The sequence below is a fragment of the Carlito syrichta genome, unplaced genomic scaffold (genome assembly GCF_000164805.1).
Source record: "Carlito syrichta isolate Samal-C Ts95f unplaced genomic scaffold, Tarsius_syrichta-2.0.1 Scaffold305639, whole genome shotgun sequence".
Lineage (NCBI taxonomy): Eukaryota > Metazoa > Chordata > Mammalia > Primates > Tarsiidae > Carlito > Carlito syrichta.
In genome coordinates, this window is record NW_007249735.1 from 838756 (window position 1) to 852293 (window position 13538).

Below are 13538 nucleotides of genomic sequence, written 5' to 3' on the forward strand. Positions count from 1 at the left end.
GCTGGAAAGACCCCCAAGACAACCAAAACCCTAACTTTAGCAGAAGAATCCAGATCACCAATGTAAAAGCTCAAATACAGAACATAGAAAACAAAAATATCATTAAAAAAACTAATGGAGCCAGGCTCAGTGACTCAGCCTGTAATCCTGCGCCTTTGGGAGGCTGAGGTGAGTGAATTGCCTGAGCCCACGGGTTTGAGACCCGCCTGGGCAGGCGAGACCTCATCTCTACAATAAATCAAAAAATTAGCCAGGCGTGGTAACATGCGCCTGTAGTTCCAGCTACTTGGAAGGCTGAGGCGGAAGGATCACCGGAGCCCTGCAGGTCGAGGCTGCGGTGGCCGGGAGCGGCCACTGCACTCCAGTCTGGGTGACAGAGTGAGACTCCAACTCAAAAAAAAAAAAAAAAAGAAATGCAAAAGATCAAATCACAATGGATCCTGAAGAAATACGAAAAATTATCAGAGATTACTATGCATACCTGTATGGAAACAAACTCGAAAACCTAAATGAAATGGAGGACTTTCTGACATCACACAACCTCCCAAGGTTGAAACAAGAAGAAATTGAGACAAGAAAGTAGACCAATAACAACCCAGGACATTGACTCCATCATAAGAAAACTACCCACAGAAACAAGTCCTAGACCAGATGGCTTTTCAGTGGTGTTCTAAAAATATATAAGGAGGAACTGATACCAATCCTATTGAAAGTATTCTAAGCAATCAAAAAGAAGGAACTCTGCAAATCATTTTGTGAAGCTAACATCACTCTGATGCTCAAACTGGGTAAAGATTCAACAAAGAAAACTATAGGCCAATATCTTTGATAAACATAGATGCTAAAATTTTGAACAAGATTCTAGCAAACTGAATCCAACAACAAATTTCAAAAATAATCCATCAAGTAGGCTTCACCCCTAGGATGCAGGGCTGCTTCAACATCCACAAGACCATAAATGTAATTAAATACATCAACAGATGTAAAAACAAGAACCACGTGATTATATCATTAAATGAGGAAAAAGCATCCAGCATCCCTTCTTGATAAAAACCCTTGAACACCTAGGCATAAAGGGAACATACCTCAAAATAGTAAGAGCCGTCTGCAGTAAACCCACAGCCAACATATTGCTAAATGGACAAAAGCTGGAAGCATTTCCCCTGAAAACCGGAACAAGATAAGGCTGCCCACTTTCACCCCTCCTGTTCAACATAGTGTTGGAAGTCCTAGCTAGAGCAATCAGACAAGAGGAGGAAATAAGTGGTATCCAAATAGGAAAGGAATAAGTAAAATTATTCTTTGCTGACAGTAGATTCTGTACCTCAAAAATCCAAGAGAATCGATCAAAAACCTTCTTGCACTGATAAATGACATTGGCAAAGTCTAAGGGTATAAAATCAAAGTGGAAAAGACAGTTGCATTCTTATACACCAACAAAATCATGCAGAGAACCAAGTAAAAAGCATAATCCCATTCACAGTAGCCATTAAAAAAAAAAAAAACCTCAGCATCTTCCTAACCAGAGAAGTGAAAGACCTTTACAATGAAAAATACAAAACATTGCTCAAAAAGATCAAAGATGACACAAACAAATGGAAAAATATTCCATACTCATGGAATGGAAGAATCGACATTATTAAGATGCCCATCCTACCTAAGGCAATCTACAGATTTAACGCAATACCCATTAAATTACTAGCATCATTCTTCTCAGACCTGGAAACAGCAGTACAGAAACTCATGTGGAAACATAAACGTCCACGAATAGCCAAAATAATCCTCAGCAAAAGAGACAAAGTGGGAGGCATCACACTTCCAGACTTTAAACTTTATTACAAGGTTACAATAATTAGAACAGCCTGGTATTGGTACAAGAACAGGCATATAGACCAAAGAACATGATAGAGATTCCGGAAGCAAAACCTTAATTTCTCAACCCTATTTATCTTCAACAAAGCTTCCACTAACAATCACTGGGGAGAGGAGAACCCATTCAGTAAACAGTGCTGGGAAAACTGGCTGGGACAACCCCTTCGGGTCTCCTCCCACTGTGGGAGCTTTTCTGTCTTTTCAATAAATTCTTTCAAAAAAACAACCGGGGCTCGGTGGCTCAGCCTGTAATCCCACGCTTTGGGAGGCTGAGGTGGGTGGATTGCCTGAGCCCGTGGGTTCAAGACTCGCCTGGGCAACTTGGCGAAACCTCATCTCTACAATAAATTAAAAAATTAACCGGGCGTGGTAGTGCGTGCCTGTAGTTCCAGCTACTTGGAAGGCTGAGCAGAAGGATCATCGGAGCCCAGCAGGTCGAGGCTGCGGTGGCCGGGAGCAGCCATTGCACTCCAGTCTGGGTGACAGAGTGAGACTCCAACTCAAAAAACACACACACACACACACACACAAACAAGAAAACTAGCTGACCACATGCAGAAGATTAAAACAAGACCCTTACCTATCACCATACACAAAAATCAACTCTAAATGGATTAAAGACCTAAATGTAAAACCTCAAACTATATGAACCTTAGAAAACGCAGGAGACACCCTTATGGAAATTGGAACTGGCAGCCAATTCCTGATCAAAACCCCAAGTGCCCATGCCATAAGAGATAAGATAGACAAATGGAACCTCATCAAACTGAAAAGTTTCTGCAAAGAAAAAGAAAATATCAAGAGAGTGGGGAGACAGTCCACCAAATGGGAAAAAATACATGCCAAATGTATTTCTGACAAAGGTCTAACATCTAGGATCTACAAGGAACGCAAACATGCCAAAAAGAAAAAGATAAACAGCCCTATTAAAAAGTGGGCAAAAGCACAGGATGGGAAAAAATATTTGCCAACTGTATATCTGACAAAGGCCTAACATCTAGGATCTACAAGGAACTCAAACACGCCAAAAGGAAAAAAAAATTGCCCCATTAAAAAGTGGGCAAAAGACATGAATAGATACTTCTCAAAAGAAGGTATATGGGCAACCAACAACACATGAAAAAGTGCTCAGCCTCAATCATCAGAGAAGTGCAAATCAAAACTACATTGAGATACTACCTAACTCCAGTAAGAATGGCCATTATTAATAAAACAAACAACAACAGATGCTGGCGAGGATGTGGAGAAAAAGGAACGCTTCTACACTGCTGGTGGGAATGCAAACTAGTGCAACCTCTTTGCAAGACAGCGTGGCAATTTCTGAAATAATTAGAAATTGACCTTCCATATGACCCAGCAATTCCCCTATTGGGAATATACCTGAAGGAACTCAAATCATTTTACAAAAAGGATACCTGCACACATATGTAGTGTTGCAACTCTATTCATGATAGTAAAAAAATGGAACCAACCATGTTGCCCATTGAAGCTGGACTAGATCAAAAAAATGTGGTACATATATACAATGGAATATAATGCAGTCATAAAGAAGGACAAACATGGATTTCGCAGCAACTTGGGTGGATTTAGAGTCTATCATACTCAGTGATCTATCCCAGAAACAAAGAACAGAGTACCATATGTTCTCACTCATAAGTGGACCTTGAACAATTATAATACTATAAGAAAGAGATAGGCAGTAGTGGGAAACTTCCAGGGGCAGGGGGTGGGATTGGCAGTTGAGGGAAACTGCTAGGGGAGGGAGGGACATACCTCATCAACAAGGGTACCTGCATAATCGTATATATACCTAACCCTTAATCATACCCCACATCTTTATAATAAAAAAGAAATAAAAGGGCAAAAGATATGAATAGACACTTCTCAAAAGAAGACATACGAGCAGCCAACAGATTCATGAAAAAATGCTCAACCTCACTAGTCATCAAAGAAATGCAAATTAAAACCACACTGAGATACCACCTAACTTTAGTCAGGCTGGCCATCATCAATAACTCAAAAAACAACAGATGCTGGAGAGGATGCGGGGGAAAAGGGAACACTTTTACACTGTTGGTGGGATTGTAAACTGGTACAACCACTCTCTGTGAAAAACAGTGTGGCAATTTCTAAAAGATAGAAAAATCACCCTTCTATATGACTCAATAATTCCTCTTCTGAGAATATACCCAGAGGAACTGTAATCACTCTATAAAAAAGATACCTGCACATGCAAGATTATTGCAGCACTATTCACAATGGCAAAAACATGGAACCAACCATGCTGCCAATCGAAAGTAGACTGCACTAAAAAAATGTGGTACATATACATGATGGAATATTATGCAGTCACAAAGAAAGACAAAATTATGAACTTCACAGCAACTTGAATGGATTTGGAGTCTGTAATACTCAGTGATCCATCACGGAAACAAAGAACTGAGTACCACATGTTCTCACTCACAAGTAGACCCTGAACAATTATCATACTACTATAAGAAAGGGATTGGCAGTAGCGGGAAACTGCCAAGGGAGTGAAGGGGTTCACACTTCATCAATAAGGGTACTTGATCTCAAACTAGGTAAAGTGGGGACCAACGTGAGACCCAAACTTTACCTGTACAATGACCATTTGTATACCGAACCCTGAATTGTACCCCACATTTTTAAAATAAAAATAAATACATTTTAAAAAGTAAATAAAATACTTTGTAAAAATAGCTACTAAGTAATTTCTCTAAAGTTGCCATTTTTAAAAATTGTCACTTGTGGTCCCAGACTTGGTGTTCATGTCTGATGTAGACTTCTCAGGGCCCCCACTCTGAAGTTCTCTGAGCCCTGTCAATGCCCACACTGGCCCAGAAAATATCTCAACAATGCCTAAGCAAGTCAGCTCCACCTGTAGAGTTCACCAGTGTGCAGAGCCCCCCTGGAGTCATGGCCAACAGCGCAGGCCCAGATCTGCAGGAGTACACCATTATGCAGAAGCTCTGCCTAGGCCTCAGCATCTGAGGAGGGTCATGTTTGATTCCACAGGCATCTCCCAAGGCTCACCTTCTTTCTGCCAAACCCTCATATACCAAAACTGAGGTACACAGGATGCCTGCCCCTCACCCTCGAGTGATGAGATTAGTTGGCAGTCTTTTCTTCTTTCTCATTGTTTTTGTTTCTGTGATACTATTTCTAGAGAACAATGTATTTCTGCTTTTGCTTTTATGTATTTGTAATTATAGTGAGAAAAATTTTCTTAGATTTGAAAGCTTCTACATTCAGTGTTTGAATCAATGACAACAAACTGGTGTAAGATTAAATATAAAATATGACATCATCGCATTTCCATGAATTGGTATTATTTAATGCCTGTCACAAAACATTCAGTTGTTTGTATGTTTTTCAAATGCTCTTTTACTTGTCTTGATGATTCACAAATGTTGCCACCACTGTTTAAGTCTGTTCTGACAGTGAGAAATAGATTCATTTGGCAAAGTCAGCTGTTTTATTAAAAGTGAATACTGGTGAGTGGAAAGGGGCTTGCATACAATTTTCTTGTCAAAGAATGATAATGGGGCAATAAGTGATTTTAGTTCCTTGAATTTGAACATCATTCTCACATGTCTCCACTAGCCAGTTTGTCTCCACAGAGCTTCCTTCTTCATTTTCAGAATAAAATCATCTGTTATCAGTATGTGGAAAATAAAAATTTTATACATCAAGTTTTGACGGTGTAGATTGCTATTTATAGGGTTATTTTTTTAACTACAAGGTAGAAACTTTTTTTAAGAAATAGTGTACAAGCTGTTTAGATATTGCCTTTGATTTTATTTCATAAGAAGGAAATATTGGACAAGTTTTTAATTTAATATGTGTAAATGATAAAAAAGATGTTTCTTCACCTGGTTTCAGTTAAATGCCTTAGCAGCATATTTGGTTGGTGCCTCTAAGAAAATGTTTAGTATGGTCATTTACCATAATACTATAAGAAAGGGATTGGCAGTATCCAGAAACTGCCAGGGGACGGGGGGGGGGTAGGGGGATTGCATAACATTAATAAGGGTATCTGATCTCAAACCAGGCAAAGTGGGGACCAAAGGGAGGCCCAAACTTTACCTGTATGATGACCACTTGTATTCCTAATCCTGAATTGTACCCCACATATTTAAAATAAAATAAATTAATAAAGAAAGAAACTGTTCAGTATGGTGGTAATTAACTTCTGTTAAATCTTTTAAAATATAGGGAGTAAACAGAAATACTAAGTGTTTACTCAACATTGGGTCAGGGATAAGGCAAGTCTTTAGTCAATATCAGTGTCATCAGATTGTCACTAACTTTTTCCCAGAGGTTGTATAGTTTTAATAAAGCATTTGGTGTCTGAAACTACCTTGATTGAGCATATCAAGATCCTTGGGAGATTCTAAAACATGTTAGACACTTTCTGGTATAACATTCTCAAAAGAACCAGAATGTATTATACATTACTGTTGTAATTTCAAGCCCATGATCTCAAAAGAACCAGGATATAGTATTAAACTTTACCCTTGTAATTTCAAGCCCACAATCTGTCTCTAAAAATTAACTAGTACTTTCAGAATTTAACATGATTTTTTTTTTTTTTTTTTGAGTTGGAGTCTCACTCTGTCGCCCAGACTGGAGTGCAGTGGCCGCTCCTGGCCACCGCAGCCTCGACATGCTGGGCTCCGGCGATCCTTCCGCCTCAGCCTTCCTAGTAGCCGGAATTACAGGCGTGTGCTACCACGCCCGGCTGATTTTTTGATTTATTGTAGAGATGAGGTCTCGCTGCCCCGGCGGGTCTCGAACCCGCGGGCTCAGGCAATCCACTCACCTCAGCCTCCCAAAGGCATGGGATTACAGGCTGAGCCACCGAGCCTGGCTTAACATGATTTTTATTTTGGTGTCCTGCATTGCTCACCAAATATTTGTTGTATTTCTTATAAAAGAAAAACCAAATGAAGATATCCCTGAAAAAATATTTTAATAGAATGTATCTTTATTTCAGTATCTTGAATAGTGAAGATGAAGAAATATTCAATAATGAAGAGTGTGAATATTCATCCAAAAAAAGGAAAAAGGATCATTTTAGAAATGACACAAATACTCAAAGTAAGATTATTTTCATTAATAACTTTATTATATTTTACTTGTTGATTATATTGGAATACTAAATTGCTTTGACAGTGCTACCTTATAAAACAAAAGATAATACAGATATGTCAATAACAGCATGACATCCAGCGTTGCCCCCTGACTTAGTGATGAACTAAATTTTGCAACTCAACCATTTTAGTTGATAGGATGTGTGTAAACAAAATAAGAGCAAAACTTATAAAACAGCCCACTCATCTGAATGACCAAATTGTGGTTTTGCATTCAGTTCATTCTTCATCAGCAAGGCCAATCTGAGGGGTGTCTTGACTTTGGTTTCAAAGTCACTGACTGTTCGGAGTAGGAGACAGATGTGGTCAGAGCTGGGGTTTAGGATGTTTAATGGGAGCAGGGTAATGTAAGAGGCAGAATGCGTCTGTGAGTGGGTGGGTGTATGAGCTCTATAGTAGCTCTGCCTTGCAGCACAGCCACGAGTCACCAAGACACAAGTTAATGTAGACTAGGCCCCCATACTCTCAGGGGAGAGATCCCAGTGGATGCTGGAAACTACAGATAGTACTGAACCCTATCCATGCGATGCTTTTTTTTTCTATACATACACACTTATGATAAAGCTTAGTATATAAATTAGGCGCAGTAAAAGATTGACAATAACTGATAGTAAAATAGAACACTATGCCAGCATCACTATCTTGCACTTTGGAGTCATTATAAGTAAAACAAGCACTCTGATATCACAACAGCCGATCTGATAATCAGGATGGCTATTAAGTGACCAATGGGCAGGTTATGCAGCTAGGGTGGACTCACTTGGCAAAGCAAGGATTTACATCCCCAGAAGGACAGAGGGCGTCAGCAGAACATTTCATTATGCTACTCAGAATGGTGCACAACTTAAAACGTATGAATTGTTTAATCCTGGAATTTTACATTTAATATTCTCAGACCATGGTTGACCAGGGGTAATAACTGAAACTGTGAGCGAAACTGGGTAAGGGGGAATACTATACAAAGAAGATAGGTCACATGGAGAATGTAGAGTATTTCTTAAAGCTTTGGGATTTGAGTTATGTGAAAATTTGTTTCTATGGAATATACCACATAGAACAATAGAATAGAACTTTTTATTCACGTGCATAAGAATTTAATAATTTAATTGCATTTTATAATCATTTGAGCTTTTATATGACTTTAGTCATTAATAATACTAATGTTCTTCTAAGTTATTAGGACTTGATATTATCTTAAATCATTTTTCATGTGAAGATGTTTCAGCACCTCCTAAACTGATATTAGGAAACAAAGCAATTCTGTTTGTATTTAACCAAATAAAAGCATCTCTTAATCAATACAGTAAGTCAGATAATTCTATTAATAATTTCAATTACTGAAACTCCTTTAGAATATTTTGAAATGATTTGCTAGATTTTAAAAGCAAATGTTAATTTTTATTCCAGGTTTTTATCGTGAAAAATGGATCTATGTCCATAAAGAAAGCACAAAAGAAGTAAGTATTCAGTATAAATAAGAGTGTATCTTGGATTGTTTCTGTTGAATATGTATTCATATTCAATAAATATAAGATGATACAGATATGTAAATAACAACCAGATGTGGTGGCTCATGCCTATAATCCCAAGGTGGGAGGATTGCTTGAGGCCAGGAATTCCAGACCAACCTAGGCATATAGTGGAATCCTGTCTCTACAAAAAAAGTCAAAAAAATTAACCAAGGATAGTGGCATGTACCTATAGTCCCAGCTACTCAGAAAGCTGAGGCAGAAGGATCGCCTGAGCCCTGAAGGTTGAGGCTGCGGTGAGCCATGATCATGCCACTGCACTCCAGCCTGGGCAGCAGAGTGACAGCCCAACTCAAAAAGTAATAAATAAATAAATACAGGGATGCCAAAGAATGCATACACATTTTAAGAGCTGTTATCTATGTATTACTTTTCAAAGTTAAATTTAATTACAGTAGCAATGTATACTATGGCGTTCACTCAACTGTGCTTCTGCCATTTTCTTTATTGTCCTACCTGTCACATGGTAACACTTGTATTCATTTGATTAACATTCTCTTTTGAGCGAACATCATACTTAAAATGTGTATATATATTTTTAGCACCCCAGTATATTAATCATATAAAAATTTACAACATCAAATTTGTGTTTAATATTCTAACAGGTGATAGCATATGAGGAGCTTTTGAAGCAATGATTTTTAATTGTGTGATATGGGTGTGTGTATTTTTATGCTTGTGTGCATGTGCATGGATGATGTGTGTAGTGTGTAGTTATGTAAGTGGTTGTGTATTTGCACACATTAATGTGCTTGTGTGTGGTATGTGCTTGTGTGTGTATTTTTATACACATTGGCGTATAGTGTGTGTTGTGTATTTGTGCACACAGTGTGTGGTGTGTGTAGATGTTTGAATGTGAGTGTATATAGTGTATGGTTTTATATTTATGCACACATTGCTGTGTGGTGTGGGTGTGCTGTGTATGGTGTGTGGAGTATGTGGTTATATATATATTTGTGCACACATCGGTATGTGATGTGTGGTGTGGTGTGTGGTTGTCTCTGTGTTTGTGCATACATTGGTGTGTGGTATGTGGTTGTATGTATATTTGTGTATACTGGTGTGTGGGGTGTGTGGTTGTGCTTATATTCACGCATACATTGATATATGATATGTGGTGGTATGTGTTGTGTGTGGTTGTATGTGTGTATATACATTGGTGTGTGGTAGGTGTGTGATTGTGTGTGTTTTGGTGTGCGTGCTGTATGTGCATATTGTATCTGGTGTATACTGAATCAGCAAAAGGGCTATTTTGCACCAAGCATGGATTCCCGCAAAATTGAATATCTTTTCTGTGTTCAATGAGCCCCTGTTGCTGATGGGGATGTGTCCTCCCTCTAGTGCATTTTGGGAGTTAGGACATCCGTGAGTCCCTCATTCCATGTAAAGAGTGGCTAATGTGAAATCAGTAATGGGGGTTGAAACTGTGCAGAACCGTTTCAGCTCTTTCCCTACCTTTCTTTTGCCAAGTGCATGAAAGGTTTTTTTCATGAGTCATTAGGCAAAACTGTTTAAACTGTTTCCTATTTCTTTCTTTGTATTAGAGAAGCATGGTTCCTTTAAAATCTTAGAGAAACTCAGAATTTACTTTATTTTGCAGCAGTTGGGGAAAACAATTTAGGGAGTATTTATTTATCATATATAATGTTAGGGTGAGTTAAATGTTCCAAAAATGTTAATGGATGTTCTGAAACTAGCCTAGCTTTCTATAAACTTAAGAATTAGATTCTGAGAAAGAAAACTTATACAGCCTATTTGATGATGGTTAATGGGAGAAAACTACCTTAGGCCAGACTTGATGGCTCACTCCTATAATCCCAATACTTGGAGAAGCCAAGACAGGAGGTTTGTCTGAGGCCAGGAGTTTGAGACCAGCCTGGGCAACATAGCAAGACCACATCTCTACACACACACACACACACACACACACACACACACACACACACACACACACACACACATATTAGCCAGGCAACATAGCAAGACCACATCTCTACACACACACACACACACACACACACACACACACACACACACACACACACACACACACATATTAGCCAGGCATGGTGGTCCATGTCTGTAGTCCCAGTTACTCAGGAGGCTGAGGTGAGGGGATCACTTGAGCCCAGGAGTTCGAGGCTGCAGCAAGCAATGAACTCGCTAATGCACTCCAGCCTGAACGACAGAGCAAAACCTTGTTAATAAATAAACAAACAAATAAATCTACTCTAATCCTTAACATACTCTGATATACCATTAGAAGATTATTTGACAGGCTCTAACCTAGTTTGTAAAAAAAATAAAACTTAGAGCTTATCAGAGGCCATTAAATATTTTATTAAATATTAAATATTTTATCTGCTTGATTACAGAACAGAGGACCTTATTTAAACTAGCATAAGCAGCAAAAAAGGAGGCTGCAGGGATATCCTCTGGATCCTAAGAACAGGAATCTAACTATGCTGGGAAGGGGCTAGAACTCAGACTCAGTGCTGGTGTGTCTCTGCCTCCACTGCCTTTGCATGTCTGCTACTTGTCCATGCCACCAACTGGCTGCTCCACTGTTTCTCAGGTTACATGCTGTGATTCTGGGCCCCTGCAGAGGGTGGGCACATTCAGTGGTTCAGATCTGCTTTTTGTGGCTCACTCTGTGAATCCTGTTGTGAGATGGGCGGCAACTTCAGAAAGTGTCTGCTGCACCATTGTGTAGAATGATGAAAAAGAAATAAAGTAGAAATATCAGTTGTGATTTCAGATTATAATCTATATCTAATTAAACTTTCCTTCCCGCCACAGCTTCCAGGAAAATGTTTTGTCATAGATACTCAGACAACATATTTGAAAGTTCTAAATGAATGTATTTCATTACTTAGTGTCTATATTAGGACTACAGGGGGTACCAAAAAAAAGTTTACACATTTTAAGTATGATGTTTGCCCAAAAGATGGCATTAATCAAATCAATGATAGTGTCACCATGCTACAGGCAGAACAATCAAAGAAAATGGCAGAAGCATAGCTGCTTCAACATTGTACTACACATTGCTACCATAGTTCAATTCAACTTCAGAAAGTAATACATAGATAATATCTCTTAAGATGTGTATACATTTTTGGCACCCCTGTATTCTTGGAATTTGGTTACAAAACTAAATGAACCTCTACAGTGCATCTGTTATCTCAGGTGGTGGTATTACTACTCTAGCTACTTTCTCTATGCAATTTGAGAAATAATCTGTCACCCTATGTTTTCTGTTATTCTCCAGTTTATCTATCCCCACAACTTTTAAATGAAAATCTATTCATGTATTTTAAATATTTCAAATGTGGAGGATGGAGATGGAATTTAAAAGGACTTCTGAAACCTAACGTACAAATCTGTAAAAACCAATATAGAATATAGGGTATATTATAATAGAAAAACATCTAAAATAGAATAAGAGTGTTTGCATGCTGAAAGTAAATTATGTTTCATTTTTTTCCTTTGACTTTTGGACCTGTGGGTCTAATTTCAGCTTCTTTGGTGTTTTGGGTGTTCGGTGTCTGTGCTCCCAGCCTGGAAGCTGCTCATGGTCACACCCAGCCCTTGCCTTCAGCTCTCTCCACCCTGATGCTGGTTTTCAGGGGTGTCTTCCTGTTGCTTAGGTACCTCTCCCACCCTTGATCCTTTGTGGTGGAGCATACCTCCACCCTGGGCAATGCATGCCTCCCCTGCAGAAAGATCCTATGTCCTACATCCACCCCAGGCAGTGTGCCTCCCCGGCAGAGAGATCCTGTGTTATGTGTACATGGGCTGTGCATGCCTCCCCCACAGAGAGCATTCCGCCCACCCCCTACAGAGATTCCCGCAGAGAGATTCTGTATTTCACCTGTATAATACCTGCATCCTTATAATATACCCAAGCAGGTGATTTATATGTTTTTAGTAGCATAGCCTAGAATATATCCATTTTTAAATGATTTTTGCCTTAACTTTGTCCACCTCCAACTTGTCCCCAGCAAAAGAAACCCGAAAGATATTTAGTAAATATTTGTCTTTGTCATTACTTCAACAGTGGTTTAAAAAATGTCAGTTAATGCCTAATGTCTTGCTATACATAAATGGCTTAAATTTAGCATTGCTGTAATTTTATTATATTCTCATCTAAATCTGAATTCAGTCTTCAGAATAAAAACAAATGTACTTTGCCAAAATTTAAAACAAATTTCACAGTCTAAGTGGCATTAACTGTCTATTCTTTTTGGCTAATTGACTAATTTGATTTATTTTAACTGTTCTATGTTGCTTTTCCAGAGGCATGGCTATTGTACCTTGGGAGAAGCCTTTAATCGATTAGACTTCTCAAGTGCAATTCAAGATATCCGAAGGTTTAATTATGTGGTCAAAGTAAGTGTTTTATTTCAAAAACTACTTTGATTACTCTTTTGAATAACTCTATTTTGAAGATTGTTAAGTATACAATGTTTTCTGATGCTTTTGGCTGTTGCATAAAAGTGCACCTGTTTGCTGTGTAGGAAAACAAAACAAAGGGAATGAGTTCAGGAGAAAACAGTAAGAATCAAAGATTCCCCTGATATCAGCATCACAGGTTGCAGGACCTCAGAGGGCATGCCTTCGCCTGCTCTGTGGCTCTGTGGTTGCTGAAGACGCTGCAGGGTGGTCTCTTGTAGGATTGTGTAATGAGTACACTGTCAATAATGGAGTGATAGGATCCTGGGATCTTTACTTGCTGATTTCATGTGTATTTTCTACTTCATGTTTTCACAAAGAATAAGCCTTGTTTCATAGAGGAAAAACTAGCTTATAGAAGAAAAGGAATTTTATACAAAATGGAACTCCTCAAAAGCCTGATTGCATTAATGATATCTTTTTAGGAGAAATTTGTATCTAGGGGTATATTCACAAAGAAAGGACCTTAGCCATATATTCCATTTCTTGTTTGCTTTTACTTGTCTAAAGA

At 38.6% G+C, this 13538-nt stretch overlaps 1 protein-coding gene across 3 annotated transcripts in view; it reads left to right on the forward strand.

Moving 5' to 3' along the window:
* FBXO25 (F-box protein 25) overlaps nt 1-13538 on the forward strand; it is a 95086-nt gene that overhangs the window by 38746 nt on the left and 42802 nt on the right. For all 3 annotated transcript variants that reach the window (XM_008061916.2, XM_021714384.1, XM_021714385.1), the window contains exons 2-4: nt 6890-6993; nt 8454-8503; nt 12872-12964. In XM_008061916.2, the coding sequence (XP_008060107.1) occupies nt 6890-6993; nt 8454-8503; nt 12872-12964 (247 nt within the window). The remainder of the gene's footprint in view (nt 1-6889; nt 6994-8453; nt 8504-12871; nt 12965-13538) is intronic.